General features: G+C 31.1%; 1 protein-coding gene across 2 annotated transcripts; it reads left to right on the top strand.

The window, feature by feature from the left end:
* Positions 1 to 11132: 11132 nt before the first annotated feature.
* LOC118063485 (auxin response factor 18) lies at positions 11133 to 15670 on the top strand. Of its 2 annotated transcripts, none has more exons than XM_035077532.2 (14): positions 11133 to 11777; positions 12105 to 12214; positions 12339 to 12434; positions 12533 to 12589; positions 12695 to 12847; positions 12938 to 13022; positions 13192 to 13282; positions 13365 to 13529; positions 13598 to 13711; positions 13796 to 13868; positions 13959 to 14106; positions 14191 to 14822; positions 14907 to 15094; positions 15185 to 15670. In XM_035077532.2, exons 1-14 carry the CDS (start codon positions 11759 to 11761, stop codon positions 15330 to 15332), a joined length of 2079 nt encoding a protein of 692 aa, XP_034933423.1. In that variant the 5' UTR covers positions 11133 to 11758; the 3' UTR covers positions 15333 to 15670. The 2 variants fall into 2 exon arrangements, with proteins under 2 accessions (XP_034933423.1, XP_034933424.1); XM_035077533.2 differs by having other exon boundaries at positions 14209 to 14822.
* Positions 15671 to 25331: the final 9661 nt, after the last annotated feature.

The following is a 25331-nucleotide window of genomic DNA, read 5'->3' on the forward strand; positions in this document are numbered from 1 at the left end:
CTCAAACACTACTCAAATCCATTATTCTCTCTAATTATGTTTTACAATTAAGCACATGATAATAATATATACACACACTTTTATTTGAATAAGTTTATTATAAAGTAATATAAAATTATTTTCAGAATCTTAGTTAAGATAAAATAAAAATAAAAAAATTGACAAATAATTAATTTGAAAGAAACATGAATTGCATTTATTAGTTTGTCTACAGCATTCCCAAACTATTGATTCAGCATGGTTAAGTTAATAAATGGTAGAGACATCCAAATCGTTTTTTGAATTCCAACAGCCTTTGTATGTTTATCAGTACTATTGTTTGAATTTAAGGGGAGCTAATGTCCTTGAACTTAACTCTGCAGTGATGACTGGCTCAAGCATGGTGAGACACCTGTCCCGGCTACTTTCCTCTCTTTGTGAAGAGATCTTTCCTTCTGTAGTGGGCCTTATTTCTTCATCTAGTCCCGTTGGAGAAGAGGTTAAAAACCGTATTTCATCAAAATTTAATTTTTTAATTTAAAATTAATTTTTTATATCATTTTAATATTTTCACATCATTTTCTTAAGTTAAAAACATTTGAACGTCAGCCACTACCAAACTATAAAAAAAAATTAATTACAAAATTACTATTTCTCTATATATTTGCAAGATGAAGTTATTAGTAGATAATCCTGCCTCTTTACCTTCCAATGAACGTGATTTCGTCAGAGTAAACAAGAAGCTTGAAAGGAGAAAATAAAGTGGAGTATTTTATTATGTTTAGACTTTTTAACTGCCATTTGAGAGGAGAATACCGAAAAAAGAAAGAATAAGACACTTATACAAGAATAGAAGTGGTGTAATATAATGGTCGTCGAATGTAAATAGAGTAAACTCCTTTTTATTCTTAAAAAAAGAAAGAAACAGTAAATTGGAAAACGATACCCCCAACTGCATCTACTCCAATCGTTCATGGTTCTCTTCCAAATGCTAGTTTCTTTTATCTTTCCCTCGGTAACCACATAAGTATAAGATAAATGTCCCTTTCCGACCACTTATTTTTAACATAAAAAAAATTAGGTCGCCTGTAAATTCTTTACAATATTATCAAACCCGATGATCGAGATTGTTAATATTAAAACTTTATAATTCAAGTTCTTGTTACATTAATTATAAATTAAATTATGTGAGAGTTTTCTTGATATAACATCAATTAATTTGAAATATTTAAATATAAACTAAATAATTGATAAAAATATGGTTTGATTATACAAACAGATTTAGGATAAAAAATAAAAACATATAAGTCAAATATCTACGCGTTTCAGTAAGATCTGTATCTGTGAAGGTCATAAATACTTCGGACGCTTATAATTTAATAATAATAATGATACAGTGTACCCTATTATCAAGTGTACAAGAACACGGGTGGGCGTGAGGAGAAAAACCATAGCATGAGGGGGCAAACCCTTTCGGAATTGTGGGGCACCTCAAATTTGCAAGGTTCAGGGTGGCGAAGGAGCACAAACTGAATTGGTCTCCACATGGGGTGTTCATACAAGATCACCAGCCCCCACCAATCGTGAATTTTGCCATTATCTTTTGCTGCAAAAGGAGGGCACATTGTCTAGAGAGAGGTCAACAGCTCTTTCCCTCTCTTAATCACCTACTTTACTTTAGCATCACCCAACCAGAGATAGATAGAGAGAGAGAGAGAGAGAGAGAGAGAGAGAGAGAGAGATTGTTCTTCTTCTTTTAGTATCAACAGCCAGAAGTAACGGGAACAATGCAGAAGATTCTGTCAAGATACCAGGCCTTCATGCCCAGAAAAGGCATTCCAGTCAGGTCACGAGGAACCGCTAATTTTGTGTTAACTTGTCATTTGGTCAAATATCTAACCTATTTTTTTTAAAAAAAAAAAACAATTTACAGGGGATCTAAATTCTAATCTATAGTCCTAGAGGAAGCTACGGATCGAAACGGATGGACGTATAAGATTACACGATTCTACCTTTTATTTTATTCTTTTAAAAATATTATGAAATTTCTTGAGGTATTAAGTTCATGTTTGGAAATGTGTTTCTAACAGTGTTTTAAAATTATTTTGTCTTGGAAAAATATTAAATTAATATTTTATTTTTATGGTTTTGATATAAAAAATAAAACTAACTTTCACTAAATTAAACGTGAGAAAGGTGATTAATTTAAATATTTGGGGTTAGAGATGGACGAGAAGAAATCCAGCTCAGTGTAATCTCCTCCAATTACAACATGATTAATGGGATTTTCCTTTCTCGTTAGTCAAAAGAGTTGCTTAGATTTGAAAAGATGCCGGAGGAACAAAATCTCGGTTTTAGCTTAGTTAAAGTTTTGGTCCTTGTTAACGAACTCTTTATGCTTTCGCTACGATTCTTCTCTAAATTAAAGGAAATAAAATAAAAAAAAAGCCTCTGCGCATCCACAGCACTACCGCCTCGTTTGATTCATTTCCCACGGTGATCTTCGCCCCCCAACCACCACACACTTCAATATTAATTAGGACTCGTTAAAACTTTTTGGACGTATTTGCAACCACTACCACACTAGCCACTCGGTTTTGCTTCCCTTCAATTTCTCAGCTATCATACTCATAACATACGCAAATAACATACGCTGGATGTCTCATAAAAATAAATAAATAAAAACTTGACACTAAATCATGCAAGGTGTTGATTGTGAGCTTGTTCGGATGTGTGTTTAGAATTGTGAAAAAAATAATAATTTAAAATTATTTTTAATATTAATATATCAAAAAAATTTAAAAATATAAAAAATTATTTTAAATAAAAAAATTAAAAAAAAACACGATTTCCACTGCTTTTTCAAACGGGCCTGTAAGCCAAATTGAATTTTTTTATCCCAGTTCTATAACTGATTTCTTAGTTTTTCTTAAATTTCAAATTTAATAAAAATAGAAAGAAAATCTATTCAAACATATGTGTAAACCTACTTTTTACCCAAAAACTAAAGAAATTGAGTTATGCTTCGCGCTTTCACCATATCCTCATGAATAATCGAATCAGTTTAACTCGATACGGGGCATGGTGATTAATATCACAAGTACCTAAACCCTGTGAGGAAATTACTATAAATATACCTTCGATTACTATGGATATTAATAATAAAATTATGATTTTACTTTTAAGTAAAAAAATCAAATGGATAATTTTAAAGGGTAAAATTATATTTTCATCAGGTTAATTTATCATTCTTTATTTGTTTTAGGGCAACATTATCTTTTTTATTTTTTAATAACAATAAGATTATTGTATTAATCTTTAAAAATAAACTAAATTGCCCTTACCATCCAGATTTTTTAACATTGGTTTCATGCGCTTGGTAGTAATTTCATAGTTATTATTTTGTTATTATTATTTAGTTCTAAAACATTTTAGTATTTTGTACAAAACAAAAGTTACCATGCTAGCACACCTCAGCGTGTAAAAAAAATATAATTAATATTGGAAAGATTCTAAAAGATAACAATGATAAAAAGTATATATATGCATGCTCGTGCTCCTTTGCTCGTGCTCCTTTTCTCAAAGAGTGTTTAATAGTGTGATAGTAATTACTTTTTAAAGTGGTTTTTATTTGAAAATATATTAAAATAATATTTTAAATTTTTAAATTTTTTTTAATATTAGTACATCAAAATGACCTAAAAATATCAAAAAAACTTAATTTGAAATAAAAAAACAAAAACATAATTATTTTTTTAAAAAAGTGCTTTAAAAAAAAAAATCTTAGAATTCTTTGACTCCACATTTTTGCTGCTTTTATCGCATTCAATTACACAAAGTTTCTTCTTAGATAAATTGTGCTATCTTAACCCCCAGCAAATTAAAAATAAAAGAAAAGAAAAGGAGAGAGATACGGTCAAGAGGGGAAATTCAAAATAGATAGGATGAGATTTTAAGAAAAAACTCAAAATAAGCCCATAACATATTATCTGATTATCAATTAAATCCCAAAATAAAAATATTATCAATTATGTCTCTAAACATTTCTCAACTGTATCCTTTTATCAATTTTCAATAAATTCCTCATCAATTGTTTTCCAAATCAACATCTTTTATAGCATAGAATATGGAGAAAAAATATATTACTTAAAAGGAGGAATTCTAATAGAAATTTATTTTATTTCACTTGAATTTAAATTATTACTCATATTACAAATATTTTATTATCGCATAATAAAATAAAATAAAATTAAAGAATTTATGAAGTTGATATCGTATATTTTAATATTTATTTTTTCTTATTTTTACGACTTAATCTTTTGTTAGAGTTAAAAAATATAATAATTTTCATTAGAACTTATAATTTTAAATTTATTTTGTTAAATATATGCCTCAATTTATTTTGCATTAACTAATTCCCTATCCTGTATTATTGAAAAAATATATATTTATTTCATTAAATTTGATTCAATTAATCAAGTTATTAAAAACTTAATTAAATTAATTACATTTTAGTTCTATTTATTTTTTAATTTGAAACTTTTCAAATCATAATTTATCAAATCAACCCACAAAGCTGATAGAGTTTTGAAGTATTTATTTATATCATTAAGGTTACATTTTGTCTCAATCACAAATTTAATTTTATTTAGTTAATAAAATTATTATATAATTTTAGTTTAAATCATATCTACGAAAGCTTCTTATAATACCAAGCACTCTCTTTTGTACATGAATCAACCTATTGGGGGCCGACACAATTACCAGGGGAACTGACTTTAAGTGAAAACACGTGGAGGATTGAGGACAAGATACGACGTTTGTTTAATTAATTTTCTGTACCCTGAAAATTTGAGAAGTTTCACCGTGTTTAAGAAAAAGGAGACAGAATGTCCTGCATTGAACATGGAAGACAAGTCGGATAATGACACGTGGGTACAAAAACCACGTGGCCTAGATTAATTAGGTTCTCATTATGACGAGTACCAGGGACCACCTAAGAGATCACGACACTGTTTGTGAACAGTATAAATCATGTTTTTAAATATTTTATTTTTTATTAAAATTAATTTTTATATATATTTTTAATTGTTTTGATGCATTAATCTTAAAAATAATTTAAAAAAATAAAAAAATTATTTTAATATATTTCATCATAAAAAAAGTTTAAAAAATAAATATAATCACACTTTTAAACAAGTGCTGCAGCTTTAATGTAAACACATAAACCAAATCCACACTTTATTACATTATTGAATGGCACTTGATATTGTTTTAATATTTATTTTTAAAGTGTTTTTTTTAATATATTAAAATTATATATTTTTTATATTTTAAATTTTATTTTTCATTTAAAATTATCTGAAATGAAAAAATAAAAAGGCTCTTAAGAGGTGGAAAACAAAAACCCAATCCCCGTCTCCAGTCTGCTGTGAAATTATGCGCGTGTATTACCTGAAATGAAAGGAGAGTGGGTTTTGTATAAAAGGAAACTGACACGTCAAAAGCCATCGCCCTTACCATGCTCTCCTGCTGAGTCAGTAAAACGTGTAAATTACCATTTGTTTTCTCCAATGTCGAAAAACAAAATATCATAAAATTCCTCAGAGATTAAAACTAGAAAAGCAAGAACAAAAATTGGGTCTGCCGGGTATACACGAGCCAACACCTCTGCCTGCCACGATGCAGACAAAGAAATAGACGGCAAATAAACTGTAACGGCGGCCGAGATAACGGAACGGAACGGAGAGCGGTCACCCTTCCCGTGGTGCCGTATGATGATGTGACATGTATTTCCTTATTTGAGTCCCGCCGCCTTTACCAAGACGGGTTTCCTTTCCAGCAGTGATCTCTCTGTTCACTGCGGTAAACGCTTGCATGACATTGCATCGTTTATTAAAAAATTAAATTTTTTTATAAAAAAATTTTTTTAGTACTTTTAGATTGGTTTAATTTATTAATATTAAAATTATATTTTAAAAAAATAAAAAATTATTTTAATATATTTCTAAATAAAAAATATTTTAAAAAATAATTACTATCAAAATATTAAATATTCTTTAAAGCTTCATTTACTATGGTCATTGATATGATTATATGCTCAAATAAGATATTCTTACTTCAAGGAGAAGAAAAGTAGCCATGAGGCATGTCATGAAGGAGAGGTTTAAAAAAAATTGAAAAAAATATCACTATATAAACTTGATTATTTTTTTTCATTTAAATCTATCATTTTTTTTTTATATTACATTCAAATTTGGAGGTTTTTTTTTCTTTTAAAATACCACATTTCAAAAAATATTTAGGAAAAATGGATATTTTCATGAGTCATATGTCATATATACAACTGGCGACTTCAAACAAATTATAACTCACATGCCTAGTTTCTTCTCATTTCTCTTTTTATTTCTCTTCTCTCTCCACAACCACCACTTGCCTCCACTCCTCGTTGTTGCTCACAACCATCACCTTCTTTCCCTACCGTGAAACACCCTCTTGATCACTGTGAGACAACCTCCCTCCCTCCTTTATTATTATGATAAGGCTCTCTCTCCACCCGCGGCTCTTGCATCAAGTTTCAGCTGCTATCTTCACCACCCACACTCAACACTTAGAGGAATAATACATGCTTTCTCTCTATCAATTTAGTATCAAATCCATGCTGATTTGTTCTTGAGATTGACAAGTTGGGGAGATGGTGTAGACTCATCCACGAGTTGGAATGATTTTTAAATGTAGTTATATTATATGCTTTATGTTTTGAGAATTATAAATTTAATTTAAATTCAATATAATGTTGTGAGAATTTTTATTGTGTTTAGTTTTAAATTGTGAAGTGTGTTGATTTTTTAAATTGTGTAGTATATATGATGTGGATTTTGTTGAAGGTGAATTGTGAATTGTGTTTGTAAATTATGATTATGGTTGGGTTGAGTTTTTGTTATATGGGTTATAAACTTTAAAAAACTGCCTTGATCACTTTTTCTAGGGAATTACAAGGCATGCATGTGACTTTACGAGTTGCAGATATAACATGTAATTCATAAATCGCAAGTATAATATGCAACTCATAAATATAATATTTTATTTTATATTTTTTTTATTATCCTAATATCCAAAATAACACTCCTTAAATTTGACCGGTGATTTATTTTTGGCCTTTAAAAGGTATCAGATACATGTATGATTGCAAATAAAATAAGTTTCAAGGAGATAAATAACTCGGCCCTTGAGATCTCATTAGATATGAAGCTTGTGTTCACCATATGCTTGAAATCACCATTTATTTTTGTACTCGGAAATTTATTGTAAGAGTATATTAACTTGAGAAAACATAAAATTAATATTTTTCTAGTAATTTTTATTAATTTTGATGTATTAATATTAAAAATAAAAAAAATATTTTTAAATTTTTAACAAAAAATATTTTTAAAAAATACCCTATACCGTAAAATCAAATACAAATAAAGCATTGAAACTCAAGATTGATCGTTTTAAGTATTATAAAATTTAATCTCGATTTTTGTATGTCTTCTTGCGTATGTCTTACAGAGATGTTTATAACATTAATTGTCATAATTATTTCAACTCTTCTCTAGGATCACACATCATGTAATAATAACACGGCAAGAAATTCCAATACCTAAACTAGCCAGCGTGGAAGTTTTTGATATCATCCATAGTTAATGACTTGAGTAGATGGTGAAAGTGAGTCCTTGGAGGGTTTTTTTTTGCGTGTGAAACATTATTTAAAAGCGTGTTAGGATTAAAGAATATCAATTTGATATTTTTTTTTTGTATTTTTTTAGGGTTTTGATATATTATTTAATGTTAATAATAAAAAAATAAAAATAATTTTAAAAGATACTATACACCACAATACAAAACATTCATATTAAATTATTTCTCTCAACAACTTTTAATGGTGGGAAGATTTTTATTTGCTTGATAAAATCATTTTTCACGTGATTATCCCTCATGTATTGATTTTCAATGGTACGTGATTATAGGTTGGGAAAGGAAGCCACGATCCCTTACAAGGTTAGGAAAAAATCAAAAGGAAAGAGAGAGGGATCGAGAGTTAAGATTATAATTATGGTGTATAATATTTTATCATTTTAAATTAAGTCATCATGGTTTTATTTGTTGTCGTCGATTTTCGTTTATATTATTTAGAATATTTTAACACTAGATTAAATATCAATTATATAAAATAGAATTTTAGGATATTGTTAGAAAAAATAAAAAAAGTAAGAACCAAAATTAACATTAAGAAAAGAAAAGTTTTTTTTTTCCTGTTAAATTTCCACTTTTACTCTTGTTTTTTTAATGATTTTTGTCATAAATCTTTGCATATTGACTGACAAGATCATCACCTGAAAAATAAAAATTCATGCATAAAAAATAAAAAAAAGAAATTGAATAAAAAAACCCTAAATTAATAGAGATTTATTATAAAACTAAAGCAGAATAGAATTTAGTTGCAAGTACTCTTAAAAATATTATACATGAAAAAAAAGATAGTAAATAATAAATTTGAAATGTAGAATGTGATGAAAACATGAAAAAAAAAAACAAGTTAAAAAACCCATTTGCTTTTATTTTTCAATAAAGTCAAATTACCTCAAATATACAACTAATCGTAAAAATACTAAATTTCTCATAATTTTATCGACAACAACATTTTCATTAGATGTTATTTTTTATTATAATGACACTTATTAAACTAATATTAAATATTTGATAAATGATAATACTTGTAACTAAATTCTTAATTTCCCTTTTTATTTTACATGTGTTGTGTTTTATTGATTTAATATATAGATGATTGATGAGAAATTTTATAGTTGTTAAATAGTAATTATAGATACTTGCAACATAAAATAGAGATAAACACAAAACAAGAGGAAAACATAAGAGAGAGAATTAAAAATATAATATTTGAATAGGTAAAAAAAAATCATTATATTTTTTTTTTTTGTAGAATCAGATGTTATTTTCTTTTTTCTTCATTTAGTTATCTTTTATATGTAGTAGGTATCCACATGGTATTTTAATTAATAGAGCTTAAGAGAAGAACATAAATCTTAAATTAAAAAAAAAGTTCTTTAATGATAGAACCACTAAATTTGTAGAGGAGCACAATTTAAGGCTATGTTTGTTTTCTGAAAAGTGATTTTTAAAAAATCATTTTCCAAACTTTCATGTGTTTATTTGTCATTAGAAAAGTTGATCAACGGAAAACACTTTTTAGTCAAAGAAAAATTTAGCTTGGTTTTCAAGAAAGTATTTTTTTGGAAAATTTGAGCGGAAAACACTTTTCGAAAGTTGTGAAAAATTTTGAAATATCATATTATATCATATTATTTGCTGATTATATCAAATTTGGTCCTCAAAATTTTGATTGCTATGTATATTTTGTTTTGAATATTTATTTTTCAATTTCATCCCTTAAAATTTAATTTTTATATTAACTTTAGTCCTTATTTTTATAATTGTTATTTGCTTTTTCCTTATCATTTTTTTATTGAAATTTTTTATTTATCAAATTTGATCCTTATTCTTTTGATTGTTACTTATTTTATTTAAAATAATTTATGAAATGTTAATTATTATTATTATTTTAATTTCTTCATTTTTATTTTTATTTTTATTTTTATTTTTTAGATTTGATCTCTATTATTTTGATTATTATTTATTTTATTTGAGATAATTTATAAAATTATATATTTTTTTTCAATTTCATTCTCATTTAACTTTTTAATTTGTAAGATTTGTTCCTTATTATTTTAATAAACTTGAGAAAAACAAAATATTAATAAGTTATTTTCTAACTCATTTTTCATGACATAACCAAAACACTGAAAAATATTTTCCAACTTGTTGTTCATTACACTACCAAACATCAAAAAATAATTTACTTTCCTGAAATTCACTTTAAAAAAAAAATAATTTTCCAATAAATAAACGGGCCTAAAAGAAAATGGAAAAGTAAAATACACCATTAACCCTTAAATAAATGCTATGCTTACCAAGTACAATAGGTTTTTACAAGTCGGTGAGTCGACTTACTGAATCATATATTTAATTGGTTTTCAATTTATTTTGAGAATTAATTCACTAAAATCTAAATGAGTAAACTTCAAAGATTTCTTTTTTTAGTTTTTGTCTAAATCAATGTATTTTGTGATTAAATTTAAGTGGATTAACATATTTATAAATTAAATTCGCTAGTTTATAACTTGGGTTTTGAATCATGTCAAATTTTTAATTAAGTTTAATAACTATGCCAATCATTATAAACTAAAGTTTTTAAACTAGACCTGGTTTAAATTGAATCATAAGTTGATATAAATTAATTTAAAATTGTATCATTTTACTTTTAATTTTAAACAACATTTTTTTGAAGAAATTTTTACAAGAAAATCAAAACAAGTTTTAAATAAGTCAATCAAATCAACTCTAAACTAATTTTATTAAAACTCAACCCGAACTAATAGGCGGATCTATCATGTTCTGAATTTACTTTCGGGTCAGGCAGTGTTTAAGAACTGTGTTGTAAGCAACGCCTTGGGAGCAGCAAAATTAAAATCCATTATGAATACAAATTTACTCACTAGTTAATAATGCCCACCATTTAAATCAAGGAAAAGTGTTTTCGTCACCAAGTAATGCGCGTAAAGGGAAAATGCACGTATTAAGGCAACCGTCTTATGGTGGACCCCACGAATGAGTTTCATGTGATGTCGACAATCATATAGTTTGTGCACTGCATTTGTTCATTTTTTTATTTATTTCACGTAGGTGTTTATACCAGCCTATACATATTTTAATTAATCCCTACAGTTAAAATGTATTAAAATAATAATTTTTAAGATTTACTTTTAATATCAATACATCAAATTAAAAAAAAAAAACTAACTTAAAATAAAAAAATTATAAATTTTTTAAAAACGTTTTTTCAAAATAAAAAACAAGCACACTTTTAACTATGGTTAATAAGAGGTTAGCGTGGATGGATGCCTCACCGATGCCTTGTCTGTTTTTGTTTTCCCTGTTGTAGTAGTCCGGTCTAATATACTCTAATTCTATAGATTGGTGCCTAGCTATTTAAATGTAGCAGTAAATAGCGATTGGCGAGAAAGAAAAAGGAAGGAAAAATCACAAACAAGATGTAAGGTAAGCTAAAACGACTAGAGATTGGAAAGAGAGTAGAGAGTGACTAAAAACTAGAGAGAGAGAGAGAGACCAGAATGAGGCTCAAAGATTACAATACTCAAAGATTACATCTGGGGCGGTTTTAGGTAAAAATATCGATAACGTTGATTTTAAGTCCTTTTAGACAGAGAAAGAGATCACAACAAGAAGTCAGCAGCAGCAGCAACAAAACACTCCTCCCTCTTGTGTGGTGTAAAAAAAAACGGTGGTTTTTGTGTGAATGAGAAGACTATAAAGCAGCAGGAGCGGATTTGTCACTGAAACAGGAGACGGAGGGGGAGAGAGAGAGAGAGAGAGAGAGAGAGAGAGAGAGAGGGCCTGAGCCACTTTCCACTCCCTGTATACTCTTTAATCATGAAAGTAAAATGACTCCTTACATAACCGTCCTGTCTGCTCAGCGTTTTATATGGTTTTTGGCTCATTTAATGGGGTAGTCCTGTACTGCCTGAAAGACCTTCTCTTTCCTTCCCTCCTCCAGCTTCCATCTCTTTAGCGGATTCTCTTTCTTTACTCCGTTTTCTCTCTACTTCTCTGATACCACCTTGCTTGACCGGTTCTTTTGATGGCTCATGCTGAAAGAGGTGAGTGTTGATTTGGTGACCAAGAAAATGAATGGGCTTTTGTTGCTTTGTTTGGTTGCTGAGAATGGAGAAGAAAGGCAAAATAAATGGGGTTTTGAGCTGTACTATTAATTAATCTTGGTGTGCAAAAGATTATAAATTTTGATGCAGTGGAGGTTTTTGCTTCGAAGGGACAAAAATTATGCCAAACTTATGTTTCTTAATCTGCTGTTCTCTTTTCCTTTCTTGGGTTTTCTCAGCAACCAAACGGAGTTTTAGACCCGCTTAATCATTATTTAAGAACTTTCGTTATTTTGTGTGTTTTAATTTGGTTTTTGATGGATGTAGGATGTGATGATCTGTATACAGAGCTATGGAAGGCATGTGCAGGGCCATTGGTGGATGTCCCAAAGGATGGAGAGAGAGTTTTTTACTTTCCTCAAGGTCACATGGAACAAGTGTGTAGCTTTTTTTTTTTTTTTTTTTTTCCTTCATAGCTCTACTTCCATTGTTTTAAAGCACTTAGATCGAAATCTTAGTCTCTACCTTTATTGTTTTTTGGCATGTGGGTTCTTTATGCAGTTAGAAGCATCAACAAATCAAGAACTGAATCAGCAAATCCCACGGTTTAATCTTCCACCTAAGATCCTCTGTCGTGTTGTAAACATTCAACTGCTGGTAATTCTAATACCGTTGCTCTTGTTTCCTATTTCTGTTTTCTTTGAAGTGTTTTTTATTATTTTCTTTTATTCACTTTGTTTTCTTTAAATTTTTAGGCTGAACAAGACACGGATGAAGTTTATGCTCAGATTACTCTGCACCCAGAAGCAGATGTGAGTAAATGTTTTTCCTTTTTGGGCTTTCGTGCGTTTTGTTTTCGGGTTTGTTGTTTCATTTGGTTGCTGAATGAATGTTCTTGTTCTACAATTCAATTTCAGCAAACCGAACCTACAAGTCCTGACCCTTGTCCACCTGAGCCGGAAAAGCAAACAATTCATTCCTTTTGCAAAATTTTAACAGCTTCTGATACTAGCACCCATGGAGGCTTCTCTGTTCTCAGAAAGCATGCCACTGAATGCTTGCCTCCTTTGGTAATTACTCTTAAATGGTGTTTAGATGTAGTAGTGGTTGTTCATTGAAACTCCTGTTTTTAATTACCACTACTATTTCATATTCATTAGGACATGAGCCAAGCAACACCAACTCAGGAACTGGCTGCCAGAGATCTTCATGGCTTTGAATGGCGGTTCAAGCATATATTTAGAGGTAAATGTTCCATATCGATTTTACTTTGTGCAATGTTGCTGTTTTCCGATTTACTGAACGGAGAAAAGCTTAAGAAGCTGGAGTTTAGACTTTTTGATAACTAGGAGCACAACCTGTTGTATTACTCTATCTTCTAGTTTACATGTTTTCTTTTAACTTATTTAACTAGGTCAACCACGAAGGCATTTACTTACAACAGGATGGAGCACATTTGTCACTTCCAAAAGACTGGTTGCAGGAGATGCTTTTGTGTTTCTCAGGTAGTTGGACCTAGATGTTCTGATTTATTATTCAATTCAGGTCTCTGTTTCTGCTTACAATTCTACTGTATATGCTGTGTAGAGGTGATAATGGGGAATTGCGAGTTGGAGTTCGGCGTCTTGCTCGGCAGCAAAGCTCCATTCCATCATCAGTGATATCCAGCCAAAGCATGCACTTAGGAGTGCTTGCTACTGCCTCTCATGCTGTTTTGACACAGACCCTCTTTGTTGTGTACTACAAGCCAAGGTTTGATCATTTCCTTAAATCACTGTAAACCTGTGCAGTGCTTGTTTACATTCTGTACCCTTCTGCAGGACAAACCAGTATATCATCGGGCTGAACAAATATCTGGAGGCTGTTAAGAATGGATTTTCTGTAGGTATGCGCTTCAAGATGAGATTTGAGGGAGAGGATTCTCCTGAGAGAAGGTATGTCCGCCATATATTTTTGGTTTCTGGGTTTCATGGTTGTTTTAAGATGTTCCTTAATTCTTGTGGCAACTGCTTGATCAGGTTCACAGGAACAATAGTTGGAGGTGGAGATATTTCTCCAGAGTGGTCTGGCTCTATATGGCGGTCATTGAAGGTTGATTACAGTTGTGGAATTCTTATGTGAATGCTAACTTATTCATTGTCTTGTTTTTTATGCTTTTTTCCCTATTATTTTTCCCCACAGATTCAATGGGATGAACCAGCAACTATTCAAAGGCCAGAGAGAGTTTCTCCATGGGACATAGAGCCTTTTGCAGCCCCTGCTTCCCCAAATCTTACTCAACAGGGGATGAAGACCAAAAGGCCTCGACCTACAGATATTCCTACATCTGGTATGTGGAATGATTGTCGTGGTTTCTCTATTTGAATTATTTAATCTATACTTTCTTGAACTTTATGCACTAATTGGAGTGTAGTGATTGCGCCAAATTCAGCTGCTTCGTCTTTCTGGTATCATGGATCAACCCAATCCCATGAGTTAGCCCAACTAGGGAGTAGTATTGAAGTCCAAAGCTCTGAAAGCCATGTCTGGTCTATGAGGCAGAAGGAAATTGATAGCAATCTCCTCAATAATAGTAGTAGCTGCAACACAAGGGCTCGACCAGAAGGAATCTGGCCTCCTTCACCTCACATGAATGTCTCTCTCAACTGTTTTCCAGATTCAGTGGGGGACAATAATTTTGCTACATCACGGTCTATTATCTCTGGTTTTTCTTCTCCTATATCATCAAGGCAAAGCAATTGCCTGATAAATGAGCAGGTGGAGAAGGGGAGAAAGTATGAGAACTCTGTAGGTTGCCGGTTGTTTGGAATTGATCTGACAAGTAACTCAGGTAGTTCTGCTCCTTCAGAAAAGGAGCCTGGATATCCTACTGTTGATTCTAATGGCACCAAAGGACTTGGTCCAGCTGTAAGTGAGGCTGAGAGGGCCCAAACAATGGACGTATCAATGTACTTGAAAGAACAGAAGCAAGTTTTATCAGAGGCGATGGTAAAGGAGTCACAAAGCAAGCAAGGCTCCACAACCTCCATGAGAACTCGTACTAAGGTAAAATTTGAAGTTCTGCCTTCCGTAGTTTTTTCCCTTCTGTCTGAGCTTCTGACGAGTAAGATTTTCTTTGATTCTGGAAAGGTGCAAATGCAAGGGATTGCTGTTGGTCGTGCTCTTGATTTAACTGTGTTGAAAGGATACAGCGATCTTATAAATGAGCTGGAGAAGATGTTTGAAATCGAAGGAGAACTCTCCACACCCAAAAAATGGGCTGTTGTGTTTACAGATGATGAGGGCGATATGATGCTTGTGGGTGATGATCCATGGCCGTAAGTAATTTAGAAACTTGTATATCACTTGATTGTCTCTTTTCCATTAAATTATAACTGGATTATTGAAATCTATTTTATTAACCGCAGGGAGTTCTGTAAGATGGTGAAGAAGATATTCATCTATTCAAGTGATGAAGTGAAGAAGACGGGCACAAGATGCAAGCTTCCAGCATCTTCTTTTGAGGGTGAAGAGACTGTTGTAAGCATGGAATCGGAGCATAGGTCTGATGCATGAAATTCAGAAATCATTTTGCTTTATACAGCTTAGTAACTAGTTTTATATAGTTGGGGTAAAAATGGAGGAAACGTGGTGCTTAAGTTTGCTCAGTTTTTTCGGGAGCTTGCACTTATTAGGCAGGGGAGTAAGGTGGAAGTCTTTCGAGTCTAGATAGCTGATTAGGGATTTCATGTTTTTTTTTTTTTTTTTTAAATTAGGAACTTCAATTTAAATCAAGATTAGAACTGGAATTTGTGCATACCTTTATTGTGGGTTGGTGATGACTTAAATTAATCAGCGTGTAAAAAAATATATGAATGCTTGCTTGTGTTTTGGCTGGCTTTCACTATTTAACATTTTGTGTGCCTGCCTCAGAAAAATCCTACAGAGAAGATGCCCTCATTTTCTTTCCCTGAGCTCCCTTTCTCTGATTTTATCCGGGACCATTAAATTTCAAAGTGTCAGCATGTATGAGGAGGCCTGGAGTGTTCAGTGCAGTCAATAAATTTTTCAGGTTGTGATAATTGTCCTTGCTGCTGGTCCCAGGTATGCTGGACAGGACATTTCTCTGATAAGGACTTGTCTTCTCAAAGTTGATCGATATCGTGTCTGGTCCTAGAAACTTGTTATATGAAAAACCAGCTCTGAGAGCTGGATGATAGGTGACGCTTGGTCTGGCTCTATACTCGGATAATGTGGATGCACTTTTTACCACGTTAATTTATCATGGTAATTGCAAACAAGTCTCAGATAGCTGGTTAATGATGATACAATTTTTTTTTTTTAGATTGCATGGCCTGTTGTAACCTAATTGCTAGAATAAATGGTCTTGCCACCAGATCAATCAACCCTGGTTTTGACCCGTGAGCATTTTGGTTGATCATATTGGTTAGGCTTATCATCTGATAGCCAAGCTGTTTTGGTCACATGGTTGGGTCTTGACCCAACCACTAAACTGACTAGCTTGATTGATGGAGCACCACTAAACATGATAGCCAAGTTGTTTGATCATATTGGTTAAGCTTCGACTCAAACTTGTTTAAATTCCCTTGAAACCTGCTAGCTCTCCTATGCTTACATATGAAGGGTTGGTACTATGCTTATTTCCTTGGTTTTTACCTTTCATACCAATCACTTTCGAGCGTAAACTTTTACTTTTTCATTAATGATACAATAAAGTACAACAACTAACAACTCAACTTTTCAAGTTGTAAAGAAAAAAAAATTATTCTTTATCATTACTTTACTTTTCATGAGGTAATTTTAAGTGACTAAGATGGAATTCAAGAACATTATACAAAAAAAGATCATAAACTACAAACACCAGTCACACATACTTCTTACACTTTTCATTCTCTTTAATGGGAGCTTGCTCCTGTCATAGAGAGTTCCCTTATCGAATGCACCAAACAGAACCTCCATGTCTCTAAACAAAATCACCATGCCTCCAACAAAAATCTTAATATCTTCAAACAAATTCTCCATAGCTCCAATAGAAATATTCATGTCTCTAAATGAAACACCAACCAAAATTTACATGTCTCCAACAAGAATCTCCATATCTCCATTCAACTTCTTCACACATAATACTTTGACAATACTTTCATGAGCATAAACATTCTCCACTCTACAAGTGAAAGTGTTCTCCATCCTAGGAGAAACAAATAAGTCAACTGAACTCTCATCATTTTTGCATAACACATTAGTAAAAGCCACAAGAAAGTAACATGACATGCATAAAACAACAACTTCTACTAGTTAAGTCCTTTATGTATATATTTGAAAGATTGAGGGCAAATAATGATATACTTTTTTTTTAAAAAAACTAGTAGATCAAACACCTTGTTATCAAATCTAAGCCTCAACCCAATCACTAGACTAGTTAGCTAAGGTAATAGGTCATATGAGTTAGGCTTAGCCCAACAACAAAACCGAACAATCAAGTTGTCTGATCACATTGTTGAGCCTCAACCCAAGCATTAGACTAGTTAATGTGGCTTACTAGTTATCACCAAACTGGACAGCTTATCACATGGATTAGGCTTTGTTTCAAGCAACACTATTTGAGCCTCGACCTAACCCCATCCAAATTTCTATCGAGCATAGCATTAGCACACACTATAATACAGAGTTACAAACCTCCAAGAAAGTATGACATTGTGTTATTCTATATTTACATATAAACTAGTAATACGATATGTACTTTCTTGATAATTGTTATCCCTTTTAACCTCTCTCCTCAAATGGAGTCTACTTTTTTGCCAATATCTCTCCCACCAACTTGATCCTAAAAGGGCACCAACCTTTTACATCAATTACTCTCGAGTGCTAACCTTTACATCAATAGCACAATAAGACACAATAACAAAAGAGTTAACATTTAAAGTTACCTACAAAGAAAAGTCAATTATTCTATATCATTACTTCACTATCCACAAGGTAAGATTCAAAAACTTTATTTTTGTTATTTTGTTCCTTGATTTGAGAGAAAAGAGAGAAAGTCACTAATTCTAGTGGTAGAGAGAGAAAATGTTAGTTGATGTTAATAATAGTCATGAAAAAGATTGATATTGATGTCAATGAGTTTTATTCGATGATAGGAGTTCCATTAAGGTATTTTTTGGCCTTCCCATCTCCTTATATGGTAGGTTTGAGCTCAGAAAAGTTTTTGAACTCAAGTTGATTTTGAGGTTTTGGACAAGTTTATGGGTTATTTGAGGCCATAAACTGATTTATTAATGTTTATAAGGTTTTTTAATTGTTTTTGGTAAAAATGGATTGAAAATGAATTTTAAAGCATAAAATACCCTTGCCCTAATTTTTCAATGACACTTTAGTCTACAAATTCTAGAGACGCTAGCGTCGGGTGATCTGTTGATGTAGAAGACACATTGTATTTTTTTTCCTAAAATAAATAGAGGGCAGATTGCACGTTGTTTATTCTCTAATATTAGGAAAAAAAAAAGGTATGACACACAAGCCATTAGGGGTGATCATTTTCGGTTTGGTTCGGTTTTGAACTATAAAAAACAACCAAACAGGTTTTTTTTTTGAAAAAAAAACCGAAATTGAACCGAACTGACCGATTTCGGTCCGATTCTTAATTTCAAAAAACCGAGAAAACCTATATGCTCATATTTCTTCTCGAACTTGCCAGTAAGATGCCTTTTCACAACTATTGTTTTCCCTGCATTGTGCAAACGAATTAAAAGCAAAAAATCAACACCACTGATTTCATCCTAAATCTAAAATTGGGATTTTTTTTAATTTTTTTCTCCTTCTCCTTCGTAATACCATTCTTTATTTTATGCTGACTTAAGAATTGAAGTGTTCCTTGTTTCCATGGAGGACTGATTTTCCAGAAACAAGTCAAATCATGCAAGACAAAGGTTAATATTCACCAGATCAGAACATATATAGCCATGAAAAACTCAATTTCTATGGCAATCCACCATAAACAGAATGAACAAGGGCAGGGGAAAAGAAGATCTGAGAGTGGGGCTCACAAATACCAAAGAGCCATTGAGTTCTCTTACTCCTTAAAAGCAAGCTGAAGCTGTTGACTGGTTATTGCCATCCATCCGTTCCTCGTTTTTGAATTTTAAAATGAGGGAGAGGGGGAGGGAAAGGGAGAGAAAAAGGGAGAGGGAGAGGGAGAGGGAGAGGGGAGAGGGTTACTAGAGAGAAAGAGTGAGAGGGGGCTGCGGCTAGGGTTACTGGAGAGAAAGAGTGAGAGGGAGGGATAATTTTTTCTATTTATAGTGCATTTTTTTGAACCGGTTTGGTTTGGTCCGGGTTAACCGGTTTCTGCATTACAAAACCAAAAACCGAACCGAACCGGAATTTTTCCTAACTATTCTAATCGGTTTAATCGGTTTTTTTTTCGGTTCGGTTTTTTCGGTTAATTTTTTCTCGGTTTTCTCGGTTTATTCAATTTTCTGGTTTTTTTGCACACCCCTACAAGCCATACCTCTTTTTATGGGCCAAGCGCATGGGTAGGTTGATGTGCCTGACTTGATTTTATTTTTTTCTAAATGTTTTTCTTTTACATGAAAGATTCCAGAGTGTTTTTTTTTTTGCTTGAAAATTTCAGGTTTAGATGTAAAGAATGAAAACTTTCTAGAAAAAATATCTAAAAAATAATTAAAATTTGGTTAAAATACAAGGTGTTTGTTTGAGAAAATATTTCAATAAAATTTTTTAAAAATTAATTTGTTTTATAATTTAAATTTTTTATATATGCTAATGTTAAATATAATTTTTAAAAACCAAACATCATTACAATACGAAACACCTTCTCGCTAAAAAAAACCCCATGAAGAACTTTGTGTTTTATGGATGGGAACCAGAAAGGATTCTTTTAAAGTGGAAAGGGGAAATGCATGAAAGAAGGAAAAGAAGGACACGATGGATTAAAACAATTGAGTTTTGATGGAGTAATAAGGAAAAGAAAAAAAAAAAATCAATCCATGTCATTCAACGAAAATTATTGGAAGTAAAAATAAATAAATGAATAACATGATTTTTTCATGTTTGGAGGATGTTAGAGAAATCCAAGCTTATTATCTTGTTCAATCTTTCCAGCATATTTAAAAATATGTTGTAATTATTTTTTAAAATGCTATTTATTTGAAAATATATTAAAATAATATATTTTTTTATATATTTTTTAAAAATTATTTTTTATATTAATGCATTAAAATAATCTGAAAACACAAAAAAATAAAAAAAAAAATATTAAAAAATTTTTTAAAACACAAAAATAAATAGTAATATAAATGATACGTTTTCATATACTCTAAAGGGCGTTGCATGATTTTTTTTCATTTCCACGTTAATTATCAAGAGGTGGTAGGTTAGAGTCCTGACCTCCCTAAATGAAGTTCTACATTTTTTATTGAAGCTTTGGTGAGGCTTTTGCCACATAATGGTTTGCATCTTCTCCATTAAAACTCCCATAATGGTTCCATCTTCGAACGATCTTAAAGACATATCTCTCACATCGACATGGTGTCTTCATATAAGCTTAATAAATTCTCCTATATGCTACCTCTAAGCTTTAAACTCAGAAAGTCCAGGGATGGAGAATTTCTTCTTAACAACTTGAGAGCATCCAAATCCATAATATTTAACAGTGATGACAATTAGTTCATGAGATAACCAATAGAGAAGCTAAATCCCATATAAATGCCGAGCACAAATCCAACATTCTACAGCTCCCTCCTTGAATATGTTCCTTTTTTTTTCTTTCTTCCAAACTCATTGCTTTGCTTCTGCTCCCTGCTTCGCTTCCATGAGTATAAAAAGAGGGAAGGAAGGCTCAAAAACATAAATCTAAGTAATAAACGATAGCAAAATCTAGAAATAAATTTAAATTTATTTTAAATAAGGTTTTAAGATATTATTTATATTATTTTTTAATATATTTTTTTTAAATAATTTTTTTTTAAAATTTAAAACTTACATAAATCTATATTATATTGTATTTAATTTTTATCAAATAGAATAAAAATAAAAAAAATTTAAAATTATAACTACTTGATCAACAAAATTATAATACCATATTAAATAATTATCTGAATTTAAAAATTTAAATTAATAAATAATATAATTTATGTTACTTTCTCATTCTATTTCTTTTATCTCCATATCCCATCCTTGTTCTACCCTCCTCCCTCTTTCCCCCCTAGAAAACTCGTGTTTCCCTTTCTCTCTTCGTCCAAACCCCTTGCTCTGCTTCCGTACACGCAAAGAGAAAGGGAGGAGAGAAGTCAAAGGGGGAGAAAGGTTTCTCTCCCTTGGGGCTTAAAACAGGCCACGTGGTTCAAGACTAAAAAAAATAATAAAATATAATGTGTCAGTGTCAGTGTCAGTGTCCATGTCCATGTCTACGGTAAAAAATACCATCTCAGTTTTTTTTTACTAGTTTTTTAACCTAAGTTGGCCGCAGGTCACACATACACACACATGTATAAAAGCTTTAACAACGTTGTTTTTAAATTTAAATCTTCTTTAAGTACAAGTAAAAAAATTTATTTTAGTAATTCTACTGTTCAAAAAAATGGGAAAAAACATTTGTGCCCTTAATGATTTTTAACAGACATTTGTGTCACTAAAAAGGACAAAAATACCCCCAGTGCAAGGCTTCATTTATGTGCTAAGAGGGGCAAAATGAAGAAAACAACACGGACATCTAAAGTGTTTTCCCTACGTATCTTAGAGTTTCTTTTAATTTTAATTAACATATAAAAAGATTTCTTCAAATAGTCTAGTACCTTCAATTTTCTATTTTCTATTACACTACAGTTTACATCAAATCTCTGTTAGGTGTATTATTTTTCCTCTCTTTGTTTGGTAGAAAGGGTATTTCTGTTCTCTCTCTTTTTAGTCAAATAAAGAAAGAAAGAAAGAAAGAAAACATTAAAAAAATATACAAGAAAACGCTGTGCTGTTAGACTGGATACTTTGTATCTTCCGCAACTGGATATCTGATTTCAGGTCTCACAGTCCAATTCTCATCCCAACTTGTACTCATTGCCACCATCTCTTTTAGGAGAACAACCCACTATCTCCATCTGGGTCTCAATGCATTCCTCTCTACTCGTCACAAAAATTATTCTCGCTAATATTGAAGGATATACTTAATTGGCTAGATTCTAAATTTATTATTTTGAGGTCATCAGTTCGAGTTTCACAAACTTCAGGGTCATTATAGATTTACATTATTGTTAACTTCAAGACTCGTAAGATTAGTCAAAGTACACGTAAGTTAAACCTGAACACCCACATGAATTTTATATATATATATATATATATATATATTATATATATATATATATATATTCTCGCTATGCAATTTCTTTTCCTTCTGTTCAGTGTTTACAAGCACACATAAGCACTAGTTCAGAAAACTATAGCCATATGCGCCGACGTTTTTTTTAATTTTTCGAAAACCTAAACGTTTATTTATATGATTGGCAATTGTCATGTGATTGTTATTTGCCCGTGGTTTTCAAATATCACTCATTCCTTAAATAGGCTCGTGATATATCTTGTTCCTAGAGAAGTGGAGCTACTGGCCCAGAGAGATTGGTCTTGAATGCCATCAGCAATAATTTAAATAGCTCATTGATGAGATATGTTCTCACAACACTAGCTAGATACGGTGTGTTGTGCAATATACTAGGTTGTACTATAGTTACAAGAATAATATCGTTTATTGAAGGTGTCTGAGCATATGAACGGCAATCGAGTCTATCTTAGAGGCCGTTTGGTAATCAGATTATGTCTATGTTTTGTTTAAAATACAGATGTAACCTGTTTGGTAAAGGAAAAAACATAGTCTGCTATTTATAGATTCTACATGTTTTTGCGTTTGAAACGCAGGGGAAAGAAAAGTAAGTAATTAATGCTTCTTGCGCACTGTTCAAGCTAATTAATTAGCATGAATAGTGTAGCAAGCTCCATTATTTCGGTTGGACTAGTTCCGGTTCAAAGCTTAAAATACATTAAACCAGATCCGACTCAGTAAAATGAAAAATGAAAATTATTTTTTATTATTTAATTGTGTTTTATTCGAAAAACTAGTGTTTAACATTATTCAATGACACTACATAAATTAGACAGAGATTGCTTGATGACATAACATTTGTAGAATTTGATCGCAATTTTAATTTTATTCCTGATTATATTTTACTTGATGTTGATGCTTAAAAAAATAAAAAATTATAGTCCTTGTTGGATGTATTTCATACGTGATGGAATTATAGATAGTTTAAATGAAAGAATAAAAAAATTGTTTATATAAATTTATTTCATGATGTAATAACAATAGTTAAATTTACAATATTTAAATTAAAAATCATCAATATTAATATATATTTTTTAAAATTATTTTATAATCTCAATTTCAAAAGCATTATTAACCAAACATATTAAACTACTTTTTGTTTAACCTCAATTTCAACCACAATTTTAACCAAACATATATAAATACCAAATCAACCTCAATCAAAAGTACTTTTTATAATTTTTTTTTTCAAACCACAACCACAACAACTACCATAATACCAAACACACTCTTATACGATGTAATATACATCATAGAACTTATAGATGCAATATATAACATAGAACCTATAGGTGCTTCTACATGTTTCTACATATGCTTATACGGTGCAATATACAACATATGAATGACAAACGAGTTATTCTTTGTCTTTTGAATTTTCAAATGAAAAACAAAAGTGCTTCAACATGTTTCCATGAAAATCTTTATGTTTCCAATAAAATATCTCTATGAAATGTCCATGGCAAGGTTTTGATGGCTCTATTTAACTTGATTAATTTCAAATCAAGAGCATGCATGATATAACAACCATGACATGATATGACATATCAATCAAGAGCTACGATGGCTAACCAAATTCATACGACACCGATAATACAATCTTTTCTCCATGAATAGATTCTAAGACATAATGTATAAATACACCCAACCAACAAGAAACTAGAGGACAACCAATCCTACAAGATAGAAACAATTTCTAACAAGACAATCTTAGTCAAAGCCACCTAACCACAAAAGAAGGGATGGAAACGAGGCCAAAACATTGAAAGCTAGACAAAACCAGGCGAGTCCATATGAAATCTAGACTAGATATGCATTTGCTAACATTCATTTTATTTTTTTTCTTCACTTTATTTTTTTTATTTTTACACACGCACTTAAGTAAGTATTGAATGATTTCTTGTTTCTTAAAAAATATTTTTTCAAGCCTACTAGTTAAGTGCATCAACCTAACCGTGAAAAATCTAATTTCTTTGGAGTGTTCTCACAATTTCGTCAATAACTATGTTATTTTTTTATCCGTTCATTAATCTGCTATCGTTAGTTCATAAAACATTATGGGCTTCAACGTTATGGGCTTCACCAAGATTGAAGTAGGCTTAACTGGGCCTTAAGCAGCCGAAAACGTTAGGCTCGAAACTAATCAATGGGCTTGGTCAGCGTGTTTCTGCATTCCCTTCCATCGATCTAGAAGAAACCAAGCCACCTGCCCACCTTATCAAATCTTTAGATTGACGTGGTCGATGTTCAACGCTTAAATTATTGTGCTCTCCACTCTTTGTACCTGGCTAATGATTATTTACCATGTTAAGTTGATTATATTTTCCTTTTTTTTTTTTTTTTTAATTATTCTAGATAAGACAGGCAAATTGTGTTGCTCTGCTCTGCCCATCTGGTTTTAGGATAACAATACAAATAATTCATTGTACACCACTCATGATGTTTTGGGTTAGAAATATATTTAAAATAATAATAATTTTTTAATTTTTAAAAAGTTATTTTTAATATTAATGTATTAAAATAATACAAAAATATAAAAATACTTGACCTAGCTTAAATTTTCATTTTGATCTACGTTATACGTGACCGCACTGATGTGGCCTGTGCCTCTAGGGATGGTTAGCTTATATGACCAGAATACTTTTTTTATTTCACTTTTGACTTTTGCGTGTGGCTGGTGGCTATGGCTGGTTCCTTTCCATTCCACTTGATAAACTGTTCTAATCTTACCTTCCTTGATTGAGACTGATCTCTTCTGAATTTGTACCTTTCGTCAGCATTTAGATTATTTTCTTTGATGTGAGGAGATTATTTGAGGAGAAAATTAACTTTATTTTTAATAAATATTATGCAAACATTCTAGCTAGCAAAAACTGAAGGTTTAAAATAGCCGGATGAGAAGAATTTACCTTAAATAAATCATATAGAAAGCATAGTATATATTTTTATAAATAAATAGAACATAACTAGACTAGAAAAAATCCACTTATTAGATCCATTTAATGGCAATATAAGTGCAAAAAGAAATTAAATAGAGCTTTTCTTGTGAAATAAAAATAATTGAAATAAATATCAGTTTTTTTTATTATTGTTAGAACGTTAGCAGTTGATAACTTTTTTTTTCTACACTGTTTTTCAATGGCTCTCTCAACTCTTAGACGCACGAG

This window comes from Populus alba, chromosome 2 (assembly GCF_005239225.2).
Source record: "Populus alba chromosome 2, ASM523922v2, whole genome shotgun sequence".
NCBI lineage: Eukaryota > Viridiplantae > Streptophyta > Magnoliopsida > Malpighiales > Salicaceae > Populus > Populus alba.

What these genes read in the sequence shown, in the direction of transcription:
- LOC118063485 (XM_035077532.2), top strand. An exon ending in GAGGATTCTCCTGAGAGAAG is followed by an intron (nt 13,712 to 13,795) that starts GTATGTCCGCCA and finishes CTGCTTGATCAG; the next exon opens with GTTCACAGGAACAATAGTTG. An exon ending in TACAGATATTCCTACATCTG is followed by an intron (nt 14,107 to 14,190) that starts GTATGTGGAATG and finishes ATTGGAGTGTAG; the next exon opens with TGATTGCGCCAAATTCAGCT.